Source organism: Myxine glutinosa, chromosome 10 (genome assembly GCF_964187855.1).
Source record: "Myxine glutinosa chromosome 10, kmMyxGlut1.1, whole genome shotgun sequence".
Classification (NCBI taxonomy): Eukaryota; Metazoa; Chordata; class Myxini; order Myxiniformes; family Myxinidae; genus Myxine; species Myxine glutinosa.
Genome location: NC_136270.1, coordinates 119,333,186 through 119,348,042, shown reverse-complemented (window position 1 = coordinate 119,348,042; position 14,857 = coordinate 119,333,186). Strand labels below are relative to the sequence as shown.

The 14,857-nt window shown below is 33.0% G+C and overlaps 1 protein-coding gene across 2 annotated transcripts in view; it reads right to left on the bottom strand.

Annotated features, from left to right (window-relative positions):
• Nucleotides 1–1,678: 1,678 nt before the first annotated feature.
• Nucleotides 1,679–14,857, bottom strand: part of LOC137433822 (myosin light polypeptide 6) — a 34,346-nt gene continuing 21,167 nt past the window's right edge. For both annotated transcript variants that reach the window (XM_068126203.2, XM_068126202.2), the window contains one exon: nucleotides 1,679–2,054. In XM_068126203.2, coding sequence (XP_067982304.1) covers nucleotides 2,026–2,054 — 29 coding nt within the window. In that variant the 3' untranslated portion in view covers nucleotides 1,679–2,025. The remainder of the gene's footprint in view (nucleotides 2,055–14,857) is intronic.

The window sequence follows — 14,857 nt, the reverse complement described above, 5'->3', positions numbered from 1 at the left end:
CATCCCATCTGCCAGAATTAGATGGTGGACATTGAGGATTCCTAAAGGGCCATGCAGCACCCTTGCTTGATGCTCAGCGTTTAAAAAGGGTGGAGCACAGACAAACAACCATAGCTGGCAATAATATCGCAGGCTGTGAGGGTGGGCTTAATTGTTTATTCCAGCATCGAAATTCCTTGCAAAAGAACCCATTATTATGACCAACATACAAAATGGCACTCATGATGGTGATGGTTTCTGGGGTTGGTGCATCACAAGCATGATGGGTCGAATGGCCTTCTGTACCAAGGTTCCTTATGTATCCAAACCAAGCCAGCTTGGGGTGATCAAAAAGCTTTTAAAGTAGAATTTTTAATTTTACTAGTTTAAGTTGCCTGTTCCCAGAAACAACAACAACAGGCATTTTAAAGGCCATTTCCCTGCAAGAGCGGGGGTTAGCCTTGCAGTCCCCATGACAATCTTCATTTCCCCTATTTTCTGCATCTCTCCTTGTTAACCCCCTTGCCCACATATCTTCTTCGACCATCTTTAGCCAAGTCTTTCTCGGTCTTCCCCATCCTCTACTTCCTTCTACATTCATTTCCATCACTCTTCTCAACCAGTCACTTTCCTCCTTCCTCAACACATGACCAAACCATCTCAACCTGTTCCTCTTCACAGCATCAATCACAGGCTCTATTCCCATCATCTTTCGCAATTCATCATTTGTCTTCCTCTCTCTCAACGATACTCCACACATCCACCGAACCATTCGCATTTCCACCCTTTCCAGCCTTCGTTGCTGCTCTACGTTCATTACCCATGTCTCGCTCCCATAAATCATATAACACTTCTCACATGCAGCATACACCTTTCCCTTCAGCTTCAACGACACTCCCCTCCTCGTCAGCATGCCACTCAATTCCCGAAACTTCTTCCATGCACATCTCACTCTCACTCTCATGCCTGTTCCCACACAGGATTCTAAACAGGGTAGAGATGAAGGTGGAAAAAAAATGCAAATAGCGTTTTTGGGCATCGAGCCAGCAAGCTAGGAGCAACACCTCACATTTATTGCCATACCTGATGCAGTTCAAATGTTCTAATGGCGGTGAGGTGCTTCATTTGAATCTGTCTGTTCGATATACTTAGCTTTTTGATGCTTTGGGTCCATAATAAGGATTTTTTTTTTTTTTTTTTTTTTGGTATACAAGATCGAGGCTCGTGAAAGAGCTAACATTAATCACACAGAAAGACAAACCGACATATAAAACAAATAACAGCGGGAGCGGTAGACAAGATGGGGAGAGAGGGGGAAGGACACAAACACAACATTTGAGAGCAGGGACCGAGAGACATGGAGACATCAAGAGATCTGTGGGAGGGAGAGGGCTTTGGGGGGGAGGCATTGAGGTATAAAACATATGGACACTGCCAGGACTTCCAGGAAAGAAGTTGGAATTTCAAACAAGGTGGATCTGGGGTGAATTAGTGGGGGTAGAAAAGATCAAGGTTTTGGATGGGGGAAGATAAGAGATGGTGGTGAACAGCTGTTTTAAAGACCTGGAGGGAGGAGTGGGATTGAAGGGAGTGTGGGAGTTTGTTCCAGAGGTGGGAGAAAAGAGGAATGAAAATTTATTGGTGCCAAAGCCAGTCACCAGTTGCAAATTAATAGTAGGATTCCAGACAGACCAGCAAGTGCAAAACACCAGTGTTTCCATTTTATTGGCACAGGAAGAAAAATAATAACAATCAACTTCCTTATTGTTCAAGGAAGACATAGAAAAGACAGTGCACAAATTAAAGCAAAGTCAACCCAGACAGTTAAAAATGCAGTGCCTGAACACTGCCAATTTATGTTCAATAATAATAATTATATAATAACAATAGTAACAATAGAATAAGAAAAGGAATGACCATTTGCCCCCAAGAATATCAAAAGCAATTATTTAAAACCCAAAATTAGAAGCAAGCAGCAAAACACAGGAGCCCACGCTGATAGCCCGTGGTTCGTTGAAAGGTGTGGAATGTGCAGTAAACGTGACATCAGCCACTCAAGATTTGGGTCACAAGGTCTGTAAAGGAACGGAAGGACGTGCATGTTACAAACAGGTACGCAAGGCTACTCTTGCACTGAACCAATCAGTTAGAGAGTTGCATCGTCACTCGTATTCATTTGAGAGATTCATTCGGCCACGGAGGAGTTTGCACATAAATTGTGCTCCGTACGAGGACACGATGAGGTACAATTGTACTTTTACATGGATTAAAAAGAACATCAGGAAGAGAACAATTCAATGCAGGATATGGGTTTGAATATCAGACGACTTCGTGAGCAATATGCTCACACTGGGAATGCAAAAAAACAACGCAAGCCTAATAGATCATCAAGTTCACGGTAACAATGGCAAGATGTACGATCCAAAAAATCCTGAAAGATGATACACAGAAAAAGTGAGAGTGGTGGACAACATGAACAAGTTCATTCGATCTTCGGATTGCAAAATAAAGAGCAAAGTCGATGACGCGCCATCGCAAGTCCCCACACTTCCCACATAAAGCAAAGTTGAAAGAGGGCAAACAGTCCCACCAGCAATGACATAATATAAAATTTTGGGTTACATTTTTTTCCCCATTTTGATCCCTGTAACTTTGTCCCCACCTGCTGGGGAATGAACCAGGGGTCAAATCCAAAATATCATTACATATTTCATGCGTCATCCAATGTTGATTGCATATACAAAGTTTAATTAAACTAGAATGGCACTCTTTCGACATGTAAACATATATATATATATATACACACACACACATATATACTCGTATACAATTGGGGGATTGAGCTACCGTACAAACCAACAATTGCTAATTGAAACATTGGCATTTTATTGATGACATGTCAAGTTTTTGACCAAGATACACCATCTCATCAGTTTGTTCTACAGTACAGAACAGCACAGGGTGCAATGTCAGTAGTGTATATATGTTGCTTCTGGGACACTCTCATTTTCCCATTGACTTACATGTTAATTTTTCCCCTCCCTCATTGCCCCTAAACACCTCTATTTCTCTCACCCTGTTCTTTACGAACCTTCTAACCTTTTGACATGTTATCCTTATTCATTAGACCACTTAAACAATGGTCCTTCTGTGTGAACCTGTGATCCTTCTGACCTTATGGACCTTTTAACCTTTTACTCTTAATATCATCTGGTGAATCATCTTTGGCCCACTCAAACAACGACCCTACAAATATTTGTTTATGCGTGGGAAATAATTTAATTATCTTGCCACTCCCTTCACCATCTAATATATTAACAAAAAAGATGTTTGAGTTTGGTTCTTTATTAAGATATTTTAACTGAGCTAAGATAAAATGGTAAACCTCCCTCAATGTTCTTGTTTGAGCGCCTCCAGTACCACATACCATTTTTAAATTAAAGTATATATTTTCCTGACAACCATCAAAGTTTACCGTCCACTCAAAAATATTTCCATCTTTTTTACCCAATTCACCGGTATTTAAATTAATTCTCTTATTTGTTTTGTAAATTGTTTTACCAGTTGTCTTTTCAATTATACCTATTTGATATTTTTCACATTCGTTATGTTTACCATTTATATACCAAGGTTGATTACACCTCCACTCTTTAGTCTGGTTGGTACTTGGTTCTATCATTTATATAATAGTAAAAAAGGCAGGGGTAGCCCGTTAAAATCCCCAACCCCCCCTTTTTAACTTATCACTTATATATATCTTATCACTTATATATATCTTATCACTTATGTATATCTTATCACTTATATATATCTTATCACTTATATATATCTTATCACTTATATATATCTTATCACTTATATACTTATATAACCATAAGGGAGACTATCAATTCCATTTTCTAAAATAAACCTCTTATCATCAAAAGCCCCCAATGCTTTCTTATTTATCTCTTCTGAATATAATTGATGTTTATAACTTCTTATTCCATTAATCTTTCTAAACTCTTCTTTCTTTGTTGTTAAACAGTTATAATAATCCTTAAAGTTTATTGTTTCTTTAATAACATTTTTCTTTACACCTTTTAACTTCTTATCAGTCTTTTCAACGTTATTCACAATGTATTTATAAGCATAAGCCTTTGACCTCAATCCCACAAATTCACTCATAACATTTCCTCCTAATTCATCCTTGAACTTTCCAATCACCTTTTTATTTTTAGAAGAGAACAACTCACTCTCTGGACTGTAATTACTCGTGTCATAGATATTAATGTCTCTTTTCATGTCTGAATAAACATCGTTGGTATTAATTTTCAAAATAAAACTATCTGTATCCATATAAAGTAGATTAACATCATTTTGATATTTCTTCCTCAAGTTATTATAAAAGTAATCATACATTAATTACTTTGATAAATCAAGAATTGTTGTTCCAATATAAATAGGTTTGTTCATTTCAATACTCTCTTTAATCAAATGGATCACACAAAAGTTCTCAGTAAAGACCTCAGCTCGAGTAAAACTCGGTCTATTAATTAATTTTGATGCTTGTTCCCAAGATGTTGATAGTCTGATATTTTGTCTTTTCCTCACATTCTCCATAGTCTTACCAAAGACCGCATTATTCATCAATTTATAAAAGTCTTTCTCAAAATCTGTTTTTGACTCTGTTCTTCTTTGTGTATTAAAATCAATGTACCCCTTTAACCAATGATTTTGATTGAACTTTAGAACCCTATGGATCTTCTCTACTCTTAGACCTTTTGATAAATATTGTCGCAAATTTCTTTGGTGTAGAACATAATTTTTCTTGTTATATAATGTAGTAAGTAATTTTTCTGTTGATTCACCTATATCAAACGATCGTTGATAATCACTCAACCATTCTTTCTTTGGACTTTCTTTCTCACAAGCAAATGGGAGATCTTTGTGTAGGTTATGGAGTTCCTCTGGATATTTTAAATCAATTTCAAAATAATAACCAACTTTTTCTTCATCCAATTCTTTTTGCGTAGAGATACATACATCTTGTAAAATGTTTTTGTAGTCTTTTTCCTTTACCCATCTAAGTTTTCCATAAGGAAGAGCCTGAGACATTGCCCAGCCATACAGGTTGTTCGCGTCATAGTACATCAAGTAAGAACTCTCTTTCGTTGGATCATAATTTGGAAGATATTTGTTATTTGCTTTTGCATATCTACTCGAGCAGACTTGTGAAATTCCACCTCTTTTTGCCTTTTCAATCATCAAAAGCATATCAACATCGGTTATCAAATCCAAATCTTGTTTTGTCATTTTCAACATCGCACTCCAGGCCAATCCAGGTGCTGTGTAGTAGTGAGCAGGATCCAATCCATATCCAGTGCGACAAACAGATCTAAAGGCTTCAAATACATCGGCCAATAAAAGCACATCAGTTTTGAGATACAAATCGTGATACTCGCCAAGATTCTTGATGTTATATTTTTCCCAAACATTTTGTGCATGTACATAATCTTTATCAGATATATTAATGTTGTTTAATTTGTTATAGAAATTTTCTTTTGAAGGAAGTTGTGTTTCATTGAATCTCTCAAATGAGTCCATATAGTCATAGGGGTAAATTCCCTTTTGTGTTAGAAAATCTTTATCTAAAAAATACTCTGAAAGACATGGAAACTCTTTTAGATTTTGAACCAAGTTAGCCAATGGACTTGCCATGAATTTAAATGTATCAAGAAATCTGATATGAGTAGTAGGAGATGTGTGAATTGTTTTTGTGAATGAAATGTATTTCTGATCCGTGTTTGGAATTGCTGAGATACTTCCAGAAGTCTTTGAGAGTTCCTTGATAAATAGATGTGTATCATAATGAGCGTTGTTATGAAGAAAGACAGGAATGAAAGAGGGGAGTTGATAATTAATATTACAACTTTGATGAGCCGGACCTCTATATTTACCAGTGAGATGACAATGGTCTCTAACCTTTAGACCTTTACCAATTTTCTCCTCACAAATATGACAGACATTGTTTTTTATAAATTCCCTTTTTTCTTTACTTGTTAAGGACATTGGTTTATTGGTTTCTCTCATTATCTTGGTTAATCGAACACAGTCTTTTTCTAGTCGTTTCACAAACTCCTCTGGGGTATTTGAGCCTCTATACATCTCTAACTTGTTATATTTATCACCAACGGATGATTTGATATAATAACAAAAACCACAAGGAGTATGTTTTTGATATTTATTTGTGTATGATTCTTTTGGATCTGGAGAAGCAGTATCAATTTTTTCTAAAATACTTTCAAAATCAGCATATATAACAAATGGATGTTTTATTGTTTTCTTTTCATCTTTGAATGTGATCTTTGAGTCTTTTTTAGGCATGTTGATTACCGTTGATTTATGTTCACCACAATAATTTGAATGTTTATCTAATCTTTCTTGTGTATGGAAGAAGTTAAGACAACGCATACAAATATATATTTTATTTGTTCTTTTACATACTTGTGGTTTTATTAATTTAGCAATATCTTTGATGTATGTATAATGTGAATTTTCCTCTGAATTAAAATATAGAAGATTAATATGAGTTTGTTTACAATTGTCAGAAAGCTTTAAAACCTGAATGTTGTTTGTTTCTGTTAGACCATAAACATTAACTGATAAATTATTCATCTTTTCAAATTTAGGAATATCATTTAAAGTCATCGGAAACTTTAGATCTTTCGTATTTAATGTATTCTCATATTTTTTATAATGAGATACTCTTTCATCATGAAAATGTGGAGGATGTAAGTGTGCTAAAATAGACCAGAGAAAACATTTATTGTCTTTATTTTTGATATTGATAACTGCTTTTCTATTTTTGATAACACTGGGTAAATTAATGTAAGAAGAAGCTTTTAGAGGATCTGATTTAAGAATATGAATGTCTATGTAAATAATTTTTCCTATATTGAATCCACTTCCTATGATTGAATTATCCACATCTTGCTCTTGTTTAATAAGTTCATCATAGACTCCTGATGTTTTAAAATCTTGATATGAAGATATAAAGTGTGGCTCAGTTCTCATGTATGGTGTATCTATAACTCCTTTATCCTTTGTCATTTCTAATTTTACCCCCATATAAAATTTAAGTGGTTTCATTTCTTTTAGTGTTTTTTCAATCAATGTTTGAACAGCAGGTTTGACTATTTCTACAGCATCAACTATAGACTTTGGTTCGGGAGGTTTGAAGTTAAAGATTCGAATCCTGATATGTCTTTTGAAAGCACCATCAGTATTTTTAATAGTAAACAATTTTGACAAGTGTTTGTTAGTTTTAAGATGGGCTTTAAACCCCTTCTTGAGGATGGTTGTTTTACAGACCTTACAATGTTTTGTTTTAGGTGGAAGAGGGGAAAGTTTGTTAAGAATGTTGTATGTATGTTTTGCGGTGAGAATATGTTGTTTATAATATTTTACTTCCTTCTCGCAAGTATCACAATAAACCATATTTATAGCGTGAGAAAACGTGGTGTTTTATATATATCACTGTGCTTAAAATAAAACACTTTTGAGCTTTACAGCTCCGTTTTATATATATCGCTGTGCTTAAACGAAAACACTTTTTCACTCAGAATCATCGAAGTCATAACTATCACATGAATACTCAGAATCATACTCAGAGTCATCAATAAAGCTACTCTCATAACTATCATTTGAGCACAAACTATTAGTATCATAACTATCATCTGTGTTCAATGAAATACTATCATCACCATCGTCCGAGTTCAATGAAATACTATCATCACTATCGTCCGAGTTCAATGAAATAGTAAAATCTTCACTGCTGTAATGACTCATATTTAATTAGCAGAAAAAACCTTTCCATCTATACCAATATACTTTCTTTCATTAACGGATTCAATCTCTACATTTTTAATATCAAAAGTTATCTTTAAATAATTTCTAACTATCATAGAACGAAATGACATTTCACCAGAAATATTAACATCATTCATTTTACTTAGATCTACACCCTTTGGATTATTAAAGTAAATACAAATTTCTCCACGAGTATTGTTGATGGTCTTATCATTCTTTTTCAAAGTATCGTGGTCAATCACTTTTTCAAGCTTTGAATAAATTGCCAGGAGTAGAGGAGAAACTTTTGTTAGATTTACTTTAATGGATGTCTTTCCAGGTATAGTTAGAGCTCTTCCTTTAAATGAAATAGAGGGGCTCATGTTATTTTCCATAACTGGTTTTACCCAAAAATTTCCATATTTATCTTTGTTCAATTTAACATCTTTGACATATTTTTCTATATCTTTCACCGAAGTAGAGATTGATTGAAATTTGTCTTTTGTGCTTTGAAACATTGTATTTATTAATGAATAAACTTGCATTTAGTTTAAGTAAAAATTTACCACATAAATATGATAAGTTCTGAAGGATATTTAGAATTTCCAGACTCTCCATATGATAAATTAGAGAATTGTCCGGCTTGTGATAGAGTGGGGCTTAATGATGAGGATTCATATAAACAATGTATTTTCTGTGATTTAATTTTAATTAATGATAATAAAAAATATAAAAATATATATAACTCTTTTAAATTAGAACCAAAAATGAATTACTTTACAAGATTAATAAGAGAGATGAATGTTAAGCATTATGGTGATAATACACCATTTCTTACAAGGAAAGAGACTCTTTGTATTGAGGAAATGTATAAGGGTTTAATGATATTTATTATTCAAAATAATTTTAATGGAAATGTTAATACAAGATACTACATAAATAAAATAATGAATTATTTTGAAATTAAACCCGAACTCAGGATAAAATATAGAGTTTCTAAAATAGCTCAAAAAAAGTTGGATGACTTGTTTTCCAAATATATAAATGAATGATTTTTTACCCGTTTGGGAAAATAAGATAAAATTTAATAACCATAAAAACATTCCAAATTCATTGAGATGTCTAATAGTTGGTTCAAGCGGATGTGGAAAAACCTGTTTACTTTTAAAGATGCTCCTTGGTCCTAATTTTTTAGATTATGATAATTTAATAATTTTTACAAAGTCTAGTTTTCAACCCGAGTATCAACTACTCTCACAGGGTTTTAATGCAGGTCTTAAAAAGGAAGACATTATCGGTTTATTTAAACTTCAAAACAAACTAAATGATTATAATATTGAAGATATAATACAATTATTTTGTGATACACAGAAATCAAAATCGAAACCAAAACCCATAACTTGTATTCTCAGTGATAATACGGATGATATACCTTCACCTCAAGATTTAGATAAATCAAAAAAGAACCTCGTCATCTTTGATGATTGTGTTAATGAGAGAAACCAAACAGTAATGGATAGCTACTATACAAGAGGGAGACATTCTTCTTGTAATTGTATATATTTTAGTCAGTCATATTTTCAACTCCCTCGACGCTCAATAAGAAACAATGCTAATACTTTTATTTTATTTAAGTTAAATTCAATAGATGTAAATAATTTTTGGAGAGATAATTGCTCTACGTTATGTAGTAAAAAAGAATTTGAAAATTATATGAAACACACGATTGGAAAATATAAATATATTGTTGTGAAACAAGATGAGATATTAAAGGATGTATTTTTATTTTAAACATAATTACATATATAAATGATAAATATTATTATTAACCTTGTGGGTAAATCTGCTTCTGGAAAGAACTTTCATAAATCTAAACTCTTGAATAGTAAAAATGAAAAGATTGTAAGTTTTTTTTAAAAACACCCTATGATTCGTTTTGTGAGTACTACAACCAGAGCAAAGCGACCAGGAGAAGTAGAAGGGAAAGATTATTACTACATTTCAATGGAGGAACATATGCGATTGAGGAACGAAGGTCAAATATTTGAGGAGGTCTCTTGGTTCTACAAAATATTCACATTGTAAGAGTGAGTTAAATAAAGTAAAATCTAATGGTCTTGGGATTTTAGAAACTAATCCTGAAGGAATGAGACAAATTATTAAACAATTGTGTGGTGATGGAGTTAAGATTTTATCATTCGGTTTTGATATCGATGAGGAGACTCAACGCAAACGTATGAAAAGCAGAGATACAAGTATTAGTGAAGAAGAAATAACAACTCGTATTAATACCAATAAAGAATTTGATGAAATATTTAAAGAAAAGGATTTATTTCAACACATTTACTATAATGATGAAGAAAAGGAAAATTTTCCCATTGACCTTTACAATTCATTAAATGATATTTTTCAATAAATAAATACAGAAAATGAATGCCGAAGAAAGAGCAAGAAAGTTTAAAGAACATCAAGAGTTGGTTTCAAAAGTTGTAAAGCAACAGGAAGAGATAAAGAAGACACGGAGACAGAAACTAACTGGTGAAGAAGCCTTTGAAAGAAAACAAGAGAAATTTTTTAAACCGCTTTTAAAAACTCAACACCCTACAGTTCCCACGGTAGAATTTACTCCGAAAAAACTTCAAATGCTCAAAGATTTTAGTCAGATAACAAAACAAGAACTTGGAAAATTACAATATGATGATGAAGGATTATTTCGGAAACTTGAGGAGGTAAATCAACCACCTAATTATGTTGTGGAAGCTCTTCAAAACAATGAATATTCGGCGGGTTCAAAAACCAGAGCAGGTCTCATTCCAACAGAAGAACCAGCAGTGTTTCATCTTGTGGAAGAAAAGGTATTGATATTTAATGATGAATTGATGTTCTTGAGTTCTACTCAACCAAATGTTAAATTAACTCCAAGATTAATGTTTCTTCTAACAAACCCCGGATTCAGCGGTTCAAAATATTTTGAGGAACCACTTGATATGGAAAGAGAGGAAGATAGGGTATATATTGAGTTGCTAAATGCACTTGATTATGGAGTTTCTGTTGCTGGTAAAAGTAAGAAGAATGAGAAGGAGAAACATATTATTGATGCTTTAAGTAAGCTTGGTTCGGGTGTTAGTTTTCTTCCAAATGACCCATCACAATTAGTTAATAGGCTATTATTGTTGTTAGGTAGTAAGAAGGCTGGAAACAACAATTGTTTTAATGAATCCTCAGCCATTTTAGATCAGTTGATGAATATGAAAATAATAAATAAATGTCAATACAAAGATATTTTATTAGATATTAAATAAGATGAGAAGCACAATTCTTAGTTTTAATTTCACAACGAGCGATTACACAGCTTCATTCCCTTACCCACTACAACTTGACCCCCTTACCTCATATGAGGCATCTTTATTGTCGATGGAAACTTATAATACCTTGTTTAATATCACAGAGAAAAACAACAAGTTTAGTTATAATCCAGGAAGTGAATATAAAACTATAACCGTTTCACCCGGAGCTTACGAGATTTCTCAAATATCTTCAGAAGTCTCTCGCCTTATGAAAGAAAAAGGTGATGAACCAAAAAATATTGTAATAGATATTCAAAAACACACTTCAAAATCAACTATTAAACTTAAAAATAATTATAAAGTTGATTTCACGATTGAAAATTCGTTTAGAGAGCTATTGGGTTTCTCTTCAAAAAAGATTGAAAATAACGGGACGTTTTACAGTGATAATGTTATCCAAATATCCTCCGGTATAAATTCAGTATTAATTCATTGTGATTTGATTGATGGTGCTTATAACGATGGAATAAGAACAAATACAATATTTTCATTCAGTGCATACTCAACCCCGATTGGTTATAAATTTAATATGGAACCAAAAAATCTTGTCTATTTACCTGTGTCAGGAAAAACCATATACAGAGTAAATTTTAGGATAACCGACCAAGATAATCGTATGATATCCTTTAATGATGAAATTATATCCATCAGAATTCACCTACGTGAAGTTTTTCAATAAATAAATAATGGTTATTGTGAGAAAACACGAGTTGGGAAAATATAAAATAATTACAGGGGAGGGCATGTACCTTTCACCATACTATACAAGGTATGTGGGTAGAGGATACTATAAACCTAAGAGACAACGAGGTGTAGGTCATCAATTTCGAAATAAAGGAGATGGGATAATTGATACTCTAATGGGTATTGGTTCAACCATCCTTAAACATAAAGACCTAATTGGTTCAACTGCTTCTGCCGTGGGCTCCGTTGCGGGTGCTATAAAGAGTATAAAAGATGCTCAAAAGGAGTCTCATAAATTACAAGCAATCAAAGAAATAAAAAAAGGTAAAACTCAACTATCTTCACAAGAACGACAAAAAATCATTAAAATACTTGGGTCAGGGTTTCAACAATTTTAATGCTATATAAATACAAGTATGGAAGCGATTGATAGTATCTATGATTTGGATGATACGATTATCATTTCAAACTCCACTAAAAAGGAAGACTATTTTAAGGTAAATGCTATAACAGGAACAGACTGGAATTCAAACGGAACAAAAAGTTTTGAAATAAATAATCAACAAACTTACTTGAATATAGCTGATAGTTTCTTGCTGTGTAAATTTAAATTCACTAAGGCTGCGAATAATACTAATGCTACACTCGTAAATGATTTCTTCTGGAAAATGTTTGACAGTGTCCGCCTGTATATTGGAACACAAGAGGTTGAAGCGGTTGATTATGTCTCTGCTACATCTGAAATGATGAAATTTACACTATATTCGTTTAGTGATAGAATGGGTAAGGGAGCTGTTGAAGGTTTTATTCCTGATCCTGATATGTCAACGGGTACAAACGCAGACCCTGGTTATAGTCAAAGGAAGTCAATGTATAATGATGACGCAAAAGCTGAGAATAGTTTTACCGTAGCAGTACCTCTGAAAGGTATATTTGGATTTTGTGATTATGATAAAGTTTTGTATGGGCTTAAAATTAGATTTCAACTACAAAGGAATGATAATGTAAATAGATTGCTTTTTGGGGATGAAAATGCTTTTGGAGAAAATAATAAATTTGTTATTAATGATTTGTGTTGGTATATCAGTGAATATACTCCTAATCTTAAAACGGAAGAGATGTTAAATAGAAGACTTAACTCAAAGAAACCGCTAAATGTATCATACCTTAAAAGAAGATGTCAACACGTTAAACTGGAACACACTACCTACACTTGGAATTTGGGTGTTCTTCAAGGAAAGCCACGATACCTCTGGCTCATTTTTTAAAAACCAGATGGAGAGGACGGTACTAATAAGAATAATGCCCTGAGTGATAATGCTAAGGTGAAACAACTTCGGGTTTCTCTTGATGGCACATTTTATCCGCGAGATAGATTGGAAATTGATTGGGAAAAAAATGATTATGCGGAAGCCTACAAGTCCTACCAAAAGGTGTGTGAAAGTAATGGTAATAATGATCCTATTTTGGATATGGTTGCGTTTCAAAAACTTTATACAATCTACGCAATTGACCTGAGTTCTCAAAAGGAAACTATAAAGTCTAATCGAGTGGATACTTCTCTATACATTGAAAGAGGGGAGAGTGAAGAGGTTAATGCATATTGTTTGCTTTTGGAGGAAACAGAATTACAGATTAATACAGATAATGGTGTTATGATTAATATCACATAGGTTTTTTCTCATAAATAAATGGTTGGGGTATATGTTAATCAAATCAATCTTAATAAATTAACATCTTGTATTCAAAATCAAAAGCCTTGTATTATTAATGTTAATACAATTCAAAGAAAAGGAGCTGTAAGAATTGATGTTTTACTCACACACACACAAGTAAAAACACTAAATGATGTTGGATCACTTAAAATTAAAATGACGAAACCTATGTTAAAGAAATATTCAATAGACGAGTCAAGAGGAGGATTTCTCCCGTTTCTAATTCCTTTATTTGCTGGTTTAAGTGCGGCGGGAGCATTGACTGGTGGTATTTCAGCAGCGGTAAAAACTGCTAACGAAAGGAAGGCACAACTAAAAGCTCAAAAAGAATTGGAAAGACATAACAAGGAGTTGGAGAAACAAATTAGTGGAAGTGGTGTAATTGTAGATTTTGCTCAAAAACTTGAAAGTCTACCTGATAAAGCTAGATTGTTGGTTGGAGATATGCTTTCCTCTATCGCTCAAGCGGGTGTTAAACTAACTAAACGGGGTAATGGATTGTATCTCTCATAAATAAATGGATAAATGGTTTAAACAATTTGGAAAGAATACAACGTCAAATATAGAACTTACTAAGTATTGTAAAACACTAAAAATTGATAATGTGGTTATTTGTATGAGAGATGAATTAATACATATAAATAAGAATACAAAGAATATTATTATGAATTTAGACACACAGAATGGTTCTCATTGGGTTTGTATTCATAATAGTCAGGATAAATATTATTTTGATAGTTATGGTATGCCACCACCTGTTGAAGTAATACAATTCTTACAGAATGGTGTTTATCAAACATTTCAAGTTCAAGAAATTAATTCTAAATGTTGTGGTCAATTATGTTTATATGTATTATTTCAACTCAACAATAATGAAAATTTTTATGATATCATTTTTAATCTAATATAAATGACATGTTGGAAAAGATGGTTCTATCTTTGGAAAATCCTCTCAGGATATTGATTTATCAAATTATTATACAAAGGCACAGGCTGAACGACAAAAATATAGTGTAAGTAAAAATATTAATATGAAGAATACTTATAAATTAATCAATTATCCAAACCCTACAGATGCAAATGACTTAATTAGATTTAGTGATTTATCACAATATATATTTTTAAAGAAAACAGCACGTTTTGTTAAACAAGTAAAATTTACAACCACAACACCTGGTTATACTGACCATACACCTTTCCTCATTGAATTTAACTACCTGCTTACAATTGAATTTTATAAAGAAGGACATATAGTTAATATGCGAATTAATAAATGGGGGTACGATATGCCTGATTTAGGGT